The sequence below is a fragment of the Amblyraja radiata genome, chromosome 2, assembly GCF_010909765.2.
Source record: "Amblyraja radiata isolate CabotCenter1 chromosome 2, sAmbRad1.1.pri, whole genome shotgun sequence".
Taxonomy (NCBI): Eukaryota; Metazoa; Chordata; class Chondrichthyes; order Rajiformes; family Rajidae; genus Amblyraja; species Amblyraja radiata.
In genome coordinates this window covers 85121647-85134922 of record NC_045957.1, presented here as the reverse complement: position 1 = coordinate 85134922, position 13276 = coordinate 85121647, and the positions used below count along the sequence as shown (strand labels likewise).

The window sequence follows — 13276 nt, the reverse complement described above, 5'->3', positions numbered from 1 at the left end:
TGTTCGTAGATTTCTATAATTTGCAATGATGCAACTGCTTTTAACGTGTCTATCTAATTGACCAAGAAAAATAGTGATTTATTGATGTATTTATTTTAGGATCATGGAAATTTAGAGATAAAGATTGGAATATCTTCTGGAGGCCTTGGTGTCTATAGAAATTTGGTTCGGATCAATTTTTATCCCTGGTAACCATTGCCTGTTGGCTTCTCTCTTTACTGGTATTTTTATTTGTCTCATTACTGTAAAGTTCAAATTGTTTGTCGTTGAATAATGTTTCTTTGGAATGAATATTTCTTATCTATACCTAGTAAGTATTTTCTTCGAAAAGCATTGTCTTTTATGTTAAAGGGGTTGTGATGACAATCAAGCAGAAGAGTCTTGATGAGCATTATTTTATGACATTGTCTAGAGTATTTGTTTATTCTGGGGCTCATTTCCACAAACAAAATTATGTACTACTTTCTCGTAAACATGAATCAATTTTGTTGTCACAGGGGAAGCCTTGTTTAATTAAAGAAGCAATGCAACCAGAAGCCTCTCCCAATCTAAATAAATGTGATGCTTAGTTTCTCTGGTTCGAGCCGAAACAATTGGAAAACAAGTTGTCTTAAAATTTTCAAATATTTGATTGACCTCAAATATTGATAGGTGGTTTTCCACATTTTAATCATAATCATACTTTATTAGCCAAGTATGTTTTGGAACATATGAGGAATTTGATTTGCCATACAGTCATACCAATAAAAAGCAACAGAACACACAAAATACATTTAATCCACCACAGTGACTCCTCCACATTCCTCACTTTGATGGAAGGCAAAACAAAGTTTTCCTATTTAAACTATTGAAAAAATATCCAGACATTAAAGATAATGTTCCTTGTTTGTGTATGTACTAATCTTTTCAGAAAAGTAACATAAAACATGAATGGTAATGATCAGATCTGATTAGTAGTATGGTGTTTAACAGGTAATTGTGAATCAATACACAACAAACACACACTAACCATCCCCCCCCCCCCACACACACACACACACACTATCTCCCCCCCCCTTTTGATACACACACTCCTCCCTCCCTCTCCTCCCCCCCTCCCCCCCTTCTTCCCCCCCTCTCCTCCCCCCCCTCTCCTTCCCCCCCCTCTTCTCCCCCCCTCTCCTCCCCCCCCTCTTTAAGAGGAGATGTGAATCACATATGAAAACACACACACACACGCACACACACACACACACATACACATACACACACACAATCAGAGTTTTATAAGTTACTAGACCAAGTGGGACTCGTTGGGTCCTAGCTTCACACTGGTCACCAACGCAATATTCCACCTCTCCACCAATTCCAATATTGCTCGCCAGTGGGTGGGGGGGAGGCTTTCTGTTGCGCTAGTATGGGTGTTGCGGGCCGAAGGTACTGGTTTCCAGAGGGCTAGTATAGACATTGTGGGCCGAATGGATTCTTGGGCTGGCAGTCAACTGTTGCAACGATTTTAAAAGCCAAGTCAAGGCAAACAATTGGGCAGCAGCCACCCGACAACTAAAATTCATTTTGTGAACACAAACTCGTTAAAAAGGCGAGGCAAACAATTGGGCAGCAGCCACCCGACAACCAAAATTCATTTTGTGAACACAAACTCGTTAAAAAGGCGAGGCAAACAATTGGGCAGCATCCACCTTACAGCCGCATCGAGGGGACTCACCGTGGAGTAGACGTGCGTTCAGTGTTATTCGCAGCTCATAGAGCCGTGACCCTCTCGCTTCCTGGGTCTGGCAGAGACTGAGTGAGGGACTACACTTCCGGGTTTTATGTTCCCGCCCCCTGCCGCCAGCAGGGGGCAGCAGAGAGAATGGGGAATATTTTTAAAACATTAATATCTCTCAGATTTTTCATCGATGGAAAAAATCCTCCGGTCCCGGAAGGCGGAGGGGGGCTCTGAGCGAGGTGGCCAAAAATGACGGCCGTAGGTCGCGGCGTTCTCTCGGAAATTACTCCACAGCGAACCAAAAGCGGTCAAGATCAGACTTTTAGTAATATAGAAGATAGAAGATATGATGAAATAATAATGGTCGACAGTATAATGCATCAACTTTCATATGTTTCAAATAATTGCACTTGAAAGAATATTTACAGCATGTTATAAGCAGTTTATTGCATGTTATGTTGCTTTGGCAACTGAACATTCAATTTTATAGTTGGGCAACTACTTTTTTTTCTCACTGAAGATGTAACAATGTTCTTATGTTCAGGGTAAATATAACGAAGATTTCTTTCAAGAGGAAACGATTTTACATTCAACTAAGGCAAAAACCTGTAAGTATTATACAGTGAAAATATGCTTGGCAGTGACAATAAATGTAGGTGCAGTTTGCAAATTTTCATGTTGAGTAGTACGTCTTGGGATATTGCCAGCAATCATTTTGGAGAAATGCCAGTTATGACTATGTTGGTATTTATAATGTGAATGTGATAATTGAGGTGCACAAATGTCAAATTTAATTTCAATCGGGTGGTGTTTAGGAGGAATTAATTTTCCAAAAACTCCACGATTATGTAAATTGAATACAACAAGTATCCTGAATCCCCTCCCCATTGAGGTATAATTTGGAAAATGTTACTAACTTCTGCAGTGATACAAACTGCACAGAGCACTTTTGCACTTTTGTTAACCTTTGATGATTTGAAGTTTTAGGAATCTGGTCACAGACCAGATTATAAACCCCCCCAAAAATGCTAAAGATACGCAGCTGGTCAGGCAGCCTATGTTGAAAGAAAATCAGAGTCACTAACCTTAAGTGAACTTTCCCTGCTTGTCAGCTGCATTGTTATTTTTTTGTTTTTATTTCACATTTTTAGCATTTGAGATTTGTTATCCTTTTTAGTACTTAAGGGCCTGTCCCACTTAGACGTTTTTTCGACAACTGCCGGTGACTGTCACAGTCGTAGCAGGTCGCCGAAAAAGCGGCGACTGGACCCCCCCCCCACGACAATGTCTACGAAAAGCTAAGACAACCTACCACCTAGTCGACGTCAAGCTACGGCAAGCTACCGACGACCCATTAGGACGTCCACCTACGACAACCTACGACCACAAAGGTGTCAACCTACGTCCACCTGCGACAAGCTACGACAAGCAACGACCCTCGACAAATGAAGACAACTGAAGACAATTTAGTTGCCAGTACCTGTTGAGGTAGGGTGACGTAGGTAGTCACCAATGGAATTCATCGAAGTCAGCACCTGGCGACAACCTACGACAGCACCTACGACAGGAGAAGACAAGCTTCTTCAAGCCCACAGTCACCAAAAAGTTTTGAACATTTCAAAATCCAGCGGTGACCAGAAAAACGTTATGACTCTTTAGGGGACTTGAGGAGACTACTCACGACCATCCAGGCGTCACCCCGCAACCATGTGGCGACTGCCTAGTCTTCTGTAGTCACCGAAAAAATCGCCTAAGTGGGACAGGGGCTTTAGGCTCTTTGACATTTAACAATGTGAAATGGGTCTTTTAGTCTAAACGGGGAAATAAATTTAGCAGAAATTTAGATTCAACAGAACAAGGTTCTGAGATCTGGCTTACTAGCCATCCCTAGTATCTTTTTAGTGAGGGAAAGGAGAATTGTACCAAACATGAACTGAGGGTGAGAGCATACCATATCTTCCTATAGTAAAGTTTCATTTAACCAGTTCCCCGGATCTTTGGTTGTGACGGGCTGGCAGATTTTATGGATTGTTCCTCCAACTGCAATGACACTATTATTTCTTCTTCTGCAAAATTTCCAGGGAAATCAGTTAATTTAAAGAGAACAGGAAATGTACAACTGCTCCAGATTCAAATCTATCTTTGTTCCTGGCTGCTGGTGTTTCGGAACTCAACCCTAGCTTTGGCTGCAATCTCAGACCATAGTCTCCAGCTTGTCCTCATAGTGAACTTCTACCTGTCCTCACACCCCTCTTGCACTCTGGACCCCTGACTTGTGTTGCAAATTTGTTAGCAAGCCAGATGCTGAATCGTCAGGATTTCTGAGCAATTGAATACTGGATTATCAGTTTTACAATATCTCTGAAAATTTGCATTATGTTTTATGATTGGTTCCTGAAATTGTTAATTTGATCAACTGAACACTGAGACAGATAATAATATTTCCAGATTTCCAGGAAAAACCCTTTTACAAAACTGAATTTTAAGAAAATTATCTAAGATGTGGCAGTTATTAATAATTCAAGTTAATCTAGTCTTGTGCTGATGTTTGTACAGGTTATCATTTTGGAAGAGTAATGTGGGTAGTGCGAGAGAGAAGCTAGTGCATATGATCTCCTATTTTACTAGCCATGAACACCACACAAGACTTATTAAAGAAGCTTAAATTTATAAAATTATTTATTTAATTGACAGAATGAATCCCAAGAGGGTGTTGTTGGATTTAATGTGCTCAATTATAGAGCATGTAAAATTCTCTGGAAATCTTGTGTAGAACACCACACATTCTTTCAAGCAAAGCAGCTACCAACTCGAGAGAAAAAAGTACTTACGGACTATTTTACACTTGGGCACAGAAGCCAGAACAGGTTTGGTTGATTTTTTTCATTTACGATGTGCTTTTGTCACAGAGTGGTTGCCTTCTTGTCAGTATAGCATTCTTCTTCTATAGTGACATTAATTTTGTGTTTGTTATTAAGTTCATGAAGCAGTAAATGTTTTGCATTGCTTACCATTATTGGCATGACTTATATAGTCCACTGTGAATATTGCATAATGCACTGTCCCCATTAAATCACATGTGAGAAACAAAACTAATGCTGATTATCATTTTGTTATTTACATAAAGGTTTTTTCGCAATCTATGCATTTATCTGGATTTTCAAACTGCAGCGGTTAGACACAAGCAGAAGCAGTTTTAAGAATTAATCCTTGTGTTCTTATGTTAATAAGTGAAGATCAGCACACTCACAGCAACAAAGTACAGAAGTTAGAACCAAACAAATATTCACCGTGGTAATGTTTAACAAACAGTAAGATTGTCGAGTGATTTATTAAAAAACAAAGTGTGGTTTGAAGCACTGCATTTGCCCCTTTGTTTTGTTCACCCTCACTGACTGTCTTTATGTACTTTTTTTTACTTAACTCGTTTGTCCAGTAAACATTATGCAGTAACTGTAGATTCTAATGGTTGCGAAAGCAAAAATATCACTTTAACATTCCTAACTGATGTCATTTCAGTAACAATTGGCCAGGGTGCCTAATTTAGCATTTGCTAGATTCCAACTGAACCAGAAATTACCTCAGTAAAGCTACCAAAGTCCTTGGTGGTTTTTGGTGGGCTCTTTCCCTGGCAAATGCCCACGTCTATTATTAAATGGTAGCTTGTTTTCTCTTTTAAGTTCTGACTTGAACCTGAAACCCTGTTTCTTTTGTATTAGATGCCAGTTCAGTAGCTGTTTTAAAAAAAAATGTTTTCGCTACAGATTGTATGCATAGGAGATCATGTGACTGGCCCTGTATATGTCGCTGATCCCACTCAACCCGCCATCACCAACCTCAAATATTTATTACATCAAAACCCTAACAGAGTGTGGTCATGGCTAGCTAGCGATGTTAAATCTTACCTTTTCCTTAATATGATACTTTTAACATAGAAACATAGAAATTAGGTGCAGGAGTAGGCCATTCGGCCCTTCGAGCCTGCACCGCCATTCAATATGATCATGGCTGATCATCCAACTCAGTATCCCGTACCTGCCTTCTCTCCATACCCTCTGATCCCCTTAGCCACAAGGGCCACATCTAACTCCCTCTTAAATATAGCCAATGAACTGGCCTCGACTACCCTCTGTGGCAGAGAGTTCCAGAGATTCACCACTCTCTGTGTGAAAAAAGTTATTCTCATCTCGGTTTTAAAGGATTTCCCCCTTATCCTTAAGCTGTGACCCCTTGTCCTGGACTTCCCCAACATCGGGAGCAATCTTCCTGCATCTAGCCTGTCCAACCCCTTAAGAATTTTGTAAGTTTCTATAAGATCCCCTCTCAATCTCCTAAATTCTAGAGAGTATAAACCAAGTCTATCCAGTCTTTCTTCATAAGACAGTCCTGACATCTCAGGAATCAGTCTGGTGAACCCTCTCTGCACTCCCTCTAGGGCAATAATGTCCTTCCTCAGATTTGGAGACCAAAACTGTACGCAATACTCCAGGTGTGGTCTCACCAAGACCCTGTACAACTGCAGTAGAACCTCCCTGCTCCTATACTCAAATCCTTTTGCTATGAAAGCTAACATACCATTCGCTTTCTTCACTGCCTGCTGCACCTGCATGCCTACTTTCAATGACTGGTGTACCATGACACCCAGGCCTCGCTGCATCTCCCCTTTTCCTAGTCGGCCACCATTTAGATAATAGTCTGCTTTCCTGTTTTTGCCACCAAAATGGATAACCTCACATTTATCCACATTATACTGCATCTGCCAAACATTTGCCCACTCACCCAGCCTATCCAAGTCACCTTGCAGTCTCCTAGCATCCTACTCACAGCTAACACTGCCCCCCAGCTTAGTGTCATCCGCAAACTTGGAGATATTGCCTTCAATTCCCTCATCCAGATCATTAATATATATTGTAAATAGCTGGGGTCCAAGCACTGAGCCTTGCGGTACCCCACTAGTCACTGCCTGCCATTGTGAAAAGGACCCGTTTACTCCTACTCTTTGCTTCCTGTTTGCCAGCCAGTTCTCTATCCACATCAATACTGAACCCCCAATGCCGTGTGCTTTAAGTTTGTATACTAATCTCATATGTGGGACCTTGTCGAAAGCCTTCTGGAAGTCCAGATACACCACATCCACTGGTTCTCCCCTATCCACGCTACTAGTTACATCCTCGAAAAATTCTATAAGATTCGTCAGACATGATTTACCTTTTGTAAAATCCATTCTGACTTTGTCCAATGATTTCACCACTTTCCAAATGTGCTGCTATCCCATCTTTAATAATTGACTCTAGTAGTTTCCCCACTACCGATGTTAGACTAACTGGTCTGTAATTCCCCGTTTTCTCTCTCCCTCCCTTCTTAAAAAGTGGGGTTACGTTTGCTACCCGCCAATCCTCAGGAACTACTCCAGAATCTAAAGAGTTTTGAAAGATTATTACTAATGCATCCACTATTTCTGGAGCTACTTCCTTAAGTACTCTGGGATGCAGCCTATCTGGCCCTGGGGATTTATCGGCCTTTAATAACCATATAACAATTACAGCACGGAAACAGGCTATCTCGGCCCTACAAGTCCGTGCCGAACAACTTTTTTCCCTTAGTCCCACCTGCTTGCACTCATACCATAACCCTCCATTCCCTTCTCATCCATATGCCTATCCAATTTATTTTTAAATGATACCAACGAACCTGCCGCCACCACTTCCACTGGAAGCTCATTCCACACCGCTACCACTCTCTGAGTAAAGAAGTTCCCCCTCATGTTACCCCCTAACCTTCTGTCCCTTAATTCTGAAGTCATGTCCTCTTGTTTGAATCTTCCCTATTCTCAAAGGGAAAAGCTTGATCACATCAACTCTGTCTATCCATCTCATCATTTTAAAGACCTCTATCAAGTCCCCCCTTAACCTTCTGCGCTCCAGAGAATAAAGACCTAACTTATTCAACCTATCTCTGTAACTTAGTTGTTGAAACCCAGGCAACATGCTAGTAAATCTCCTCTGTACTCTCTCTATTTTGTTGACATCCTTCCTATAATTGGGCGACCAAAATTGTACACCATACTCCAGATTTGGTCTCACCAATGCCTTGTACAATTTTAACATTACATCCCAGCTTCTATACTCGATGCTCTGATTTATAAAGGCTAGCATACCAAAAGCTTTCTTTACCACCCTATCTATATGAGATTCCACCTTCAAGGAACTATGCACCGTTATTCCCAGATCCCTCTGTTCAACTGTATTCTTCAATTCCCTACCATTTATCATATAATCCATTCAATTTACCCAACACCACTTCCCGGCTAACCTGGATTTCACTCAATTCCTCCAACACCTTTGACCCGCGGTCCCCTGCTATTTCCGGCAGATTATTTATGTCTTCCTTAGTGAAGACGGAACCAAAGTAGTTATTCAATTGGTCCGCCATATCCTGTTCCCCATGATCAACTCACCTGTTTCTGACTGCAAGGGACCTACATTTGTTTTAACTAATCTCTTTCTTTTCACATATCTATAAAAACTTTTGCAGTCAGTTTTTATGTTCCCTGCCAGTTTTCTTTCATAATCTATTTTTCCTTTCCTAATTAAGCCCTTTGTCCTCCTCTGCTGGTCTCTGAATTTCTCCCAGTCCTCCGGTATGCTGCTTTTTCTGGCTAATTTGTATGCATCATCCTTCGCTTTGATACTATCCCTGATTTCCCTTGTTATCCACGGATGTACTACCTTCCCTGATTTATTCTTTTGCCTAACTGGGATGAACAATTTTTGTAGTTCATCCATGCAATCTTTAAATGTCTTCCATTGCATTTCCACCGTCAACCCTTTTAGAATTAATTGCCAGTCAATCTTGGCCAATTCACGTCTCATACCCTCAAAGTTACCTTTCTTACAGTTCAGAACCATTGTTTCTGAATTAACAATGTCACTCTCCATCCTAATGAAGAACTCAACCATATTATGGTCACTCTTGCCCAAGGGGGCACGTACAACAAGACTGCTAACTAACCCTTCCTCATTACTCAATACCCAGTCTAAAATAGCCTGCTCTCTCGTTGGTTCCTCTACATGTTGATTTAGATAACTATCCCGCATACATTTCAAGAAATCCTCTTCCTCAGCACCCCTGCCAATTTGATTCACCCAATCTATATGTAGATTGAAGTCACCCATTATAACGGTTTTGCCTTTGTCGCACGCATTTCTAATTTCCTGTTTGATACCATCTCCAACTTCACTACTACTGTTAGGTGGCCTGTACACAACACCCACCAGCGTTTTCTGCCCCTTAGTGTTTCGCAGCTCTACCCATACCGATTCCACATCCTCCAAACTAATGTCCTTCCTTTCCATTGCGTTAATCTCCTCTCTAATCAGCAACGCTACCCCACCTCCTTTTCCTTTCTCTCTATCCCTCCTGAATATTGAATATCCCTGGATGTTCAGCTCCCAGCCTTGGTCACCCTGGAGCCATGTCTCCGTGATCCCAACTATATCATACTCATTAATAGCTATCTGCACATTCAACTCATCCACCTTATTACGAATGCTCCTTGCATTGAGACACAAAGCCTTCAGGCTTGTTTTTACAACACTCTTACCCCTTATACAATTATGTTGAAAAGTGGCCCTTTTTGATTTTTGCCCTGGTTTTGTCTGCCTGCCACTTTTACTTTTCACCTTGCTACCTATTGCTTCTACCCTCATTTTACACCCCTCTGTCTCTACGCTCACACATTTAAGAAACCCTTTCCCTTTAACTCCATCCTCCACTATCCCATTCGACACCCCACACCCCTTATTCAGTTTAAAACCTCCCGTGTAGCAGTGGCAAACCTGCCTGCCAGAATGCTGGTCCCACACCTGTTAAGATGCAATCCGTCCCTTTTGTACAGTTCCCCCTTACCCCAAAACAGATCCCAGTGATCTAAGAATCTAAATCCCTGCCCCGTGCACCAGTTACTCAGCCACACGTTCAGGTCCCGTACCTCCCTGTTCCTGCTCTCGCCAGCACGAGGAACTGGAAGCAAACCGGAGATAACAACCCTGGAGGTCCTGCTTTTCAGCATTTTTCCGAGCTCTCTAAAGTCACGCTGCAGAATATTCATCCCCTTCTTTCCGACATCGTTTGTGCCGACATGCACTACCACTTCCGGATGTTCACCTTCGCCCTTGAGGATTTTCTGCACTCTGTCCGTGACATCCTGGATCCTGGCACCGGGAAGGCAGCACACCATCCTCGCATCCCGTCTGTTGCCGCAGAAACCCCTGTCCGTACCTCTCACAATGGAGTCTCCCACTACAATGGCGTTGCCTGCCTTAGGCCTTTTTGGTTTTGGCTCAACAGCCCTATTCGCATCACAAGCCAGTCCGCCGCCCAGTGTAAACACCTCTTCTGTCCCGACAGCTTCTAAGTGGGTGAACCTGTTCACAAGAGGTACAACACCCGGGGACGTTGGCATTCCATGCTTCCCTCCCGTTCTCACTGTCTCCCACCTTCTCTCTTCCAGTACCTTAGGTGTAACAATCGTACTGTAGGACTTTTTGAGGAACGACTCCGTTTCTCGGACGAACCGGAGGTCATCCACTTGCTTCTCCAGTTCCCCAACACGGCCCTTCAGGAGCTCTACCTGGATGCACTTCTCGCATTTGTAGCAGCCAGAGGCACCAGCGGTGTCCTTGACCTCCCACATACTGCAAGCATCGCACTGAATCAGCTTGCCTGACATCTCCTTCTGTCGTCTCTACCTCTCAAGCGTATTGCGTGGTCTCCTCTCCTCAGCCTCCTCGCCAAAGACTCACACTTTACTCACAGGGCACTTCCCGCACAAGGCCGCTCCCTCACTGCCGCTCGCTAAGAGCCGTCTTGCTTAAATTGACTGATAAATTGCCTGATTTACCAATTTACAAACCAAATTCCTCAGTTTTCAACTGTTTTCCCGGCACGGACTCACTTCTCTCCTCCCACTTGGGCTAGATCCAATCAGTCGTATCTCTTGCTTAGCTCCTGCTGCGGTTGCTCCCAAATCTACAGCAGCAGGAGATAACATTGCTATAAAGAGCAGAAAACATAAGGTCTAGTCTATCAGAATTTTGTAGACCAAAAGATTGATAAAGAAAGTGAGGGTAGAATACAAGACGCATACTGTTGAAGGAAGACAGAGGAAACTGCAGATGCTGGAATCTGAAGCAAAAAAAAGAGCTGCTAGAGGAACTCAGTGAGTCAGCCAGCATCTGTGAAGGTAGTGGGATAGTTGAAGTTTGGTTTTAAGAAGCTGCATCAAGACTGAGAGATAGTTAAACAAGTGAACTGCTGGAAGAACTTTCTGTTATGAAACTAGATAAGTTGCATTTGTTTTCCTTGGAGCAGAAGCAGCTGAAGGGGAGCGAGATAATAATATGCAAAGTTATCAGAGGCTTGGGTAGAGTCTGTGGTAAGAAACTTTTCCATATGGCAAAGGTACCCAAGATTATATGGTATAAGTTTAAGGTGAGGGACTGAGGTTGAAAGAAGATTTGAGGAAGAACTTTTCCACCCTGAGGGTGGTTGAAGTCTGCATTGCGTTGCCTGAAAAGGTGGTAAAGCGAGATACTCCCACTACACTGAAGAAGCAATAAGCATTTAAATAAGCAAGCACAGTAGGACCAACTGCGAGTAAATGGAATCAGTATGGACAGGTTCTTGATGGTACGCTAAATGGCCTGTTTCTGATCTCCATGACTCTATGTAAGACATTGATCAATTTGGATATCCAGCGAATGTATGTGTGTGACAAGTTCAGGAAAGCACTGAGGTAAGAGATCAGCCATGATTTTATTGAATAATGCACCAGCTGTGGGAATTGATGGCTTGCTCTTAGGTTTTTAATTGATGGAATTAAAAGGACTATACTAAATAACCGTTAGTAAAAACAATTGCTTTAGCACTGTTCAGAACCTAGAAGGAGCTCCCATTGCAGGCAACAATCTCCACATGTGGCTATCTGCACGATCCAGGATTGAGAGACCAGTAAAATGAGTGTATTTATACTCAATTATTTATGTTTTTATTATGTAAAACGGCTACATTTAATGCAGCAAAAAGATTAACGGATTAATTTCCATGTGTTAATCATGCTTGTTTAACTTAATTGATGGTCCTAAAATGGGTAAACAAATGGCACGAATAGGAAACAAAAATATATTTTGTGGCCTATACCACTTATAAGACAGCATAACACTGGCTCGAAGAAGAACACTTAATCTTGCAGCTGGGCATGTTGCAGCCTGCTTGACATACTATTGAATTTTCTAACTTTAGAAAACATGCTCTTTGTATGAGAACCATTTCAGCATGTCTTTCCTTATTTCTTTTCCTCTGTGTTTTGTCTGACCTACTTAGCGAATGTCCTGGTGTGAGGGCATGTTTCCAGGTTGTATCTGTAAAGTTTAAATCTGTGGATATGCCATTAATGGTAAGATGGTAGTGTGCCCAGCAAAGTAGACTTGTGCATGTAGGTTAAGAAAAATTGAGCCAACATGAAATAAAAACAAAAAATGGAAAATGCTCGAAAAATTAGACATCAACCATTTCAGCATGTCTTTCCTTATTTCTTTTCCTCTGTCTGTTTTGTCTGACCTACTTAGCGAATGTCCTGGTGTACCACAACCACATGAGCAACAAATTACACCACACATGTGGCAGATCTCATCTGCCACATGTGTTAACTATATCATAATAATACCCATGCTGTCACCCATTGCTATCCAGACTAAGTTATTTCACCCTTTTTCAGATTTGATGAAGGGTCCCTCATCAGAAATGTTAACTATTTATTTTTCCAGAGATTATGTCTAATTTTTCGAGCATTTTCCATTTTCTGTTTTTATTTCATGTTGGCTCAATTTTTCTTAACCTACATGCACAAGTCTACTTTGCTGGGCACACTACCATCTTACCATTAATGGCACATCCACAGATTTAAACTTTACAGATACAACCTGGAAACAGATGACCTGAGCGCAGCCTTCGATACAGTGAACCATAACATCCTGCTCACCAGACTCAAAGACCTCGGCATTGAAGGCTCTGCACTCAGCTGGCTCCGTTCCTACCTTTCCAACAGATCCCACTTCATCTCTTTCCACAACCACACCTCTGCTACAGCCACAGTCACTCAAGGCGTTCCCCAAGGCTCCGTACTCGGCCCCCTCCTCTTCATCATCTACATCCTCCCCCTTGGTCAGATACTCCGCCACTTCAATCTGGACTTCCACTGTTACGCTGATGACACCCAGATCTACCTTGGCACCAAATCCCCCCACAACCCCCCCCCCTCTCCCATATCAACTCCTGTTTGTCAGCTATAAAAACCTGGATGCAACATAATTTCCTCAAACTCAACAGCGATAAGACAGAATTCCTCCTCATAGGCTCCAAAGCCACACTCAGCAAAATCAATAACCCCACTCTCACCATCAACGGCACCACTGTCTCCCCATCTCCCCAGGCCCGCAACCTTGCCGTGATCTTTGATTCCACCCTCTCCCTTGAGCCTCACATCCGCCATGTCATTAAAACCTCCTT

At 42.4% G+C, this 13276-nt stretch overlaps 1 protein-coding gene across 7 annotated transcripts in view; it reads left to right on the top strand.

Annotated features, from left to right (window-relative positions):
* The window catches only part of ptpn3 (protein tyrosine phosphatase non-receptor type 3), a 177946-nt gene that overhangs the window by 65643 nt on the left and 99027 nt on the right, over positions 1-13276 (top strand). For all 7 annotated transcript variants that reach the window (XM_033049671.1, XM_033049665.1, XM_033049650.1 and 4 more), the window contains 3 exons: positions 100-188; positions 2253-2316; positions 4403-4575. In XM_033049671.1, coding sequence (XP_032905562.1) covers positions 100-188; positions 2253-2316; positions 4403-4575 — 326 coding nt within the window. The remainder of the gene's footprint in view (positions 1-99; positions 189-2252; positions 2317-4402; positions 4576-13276) is intronic.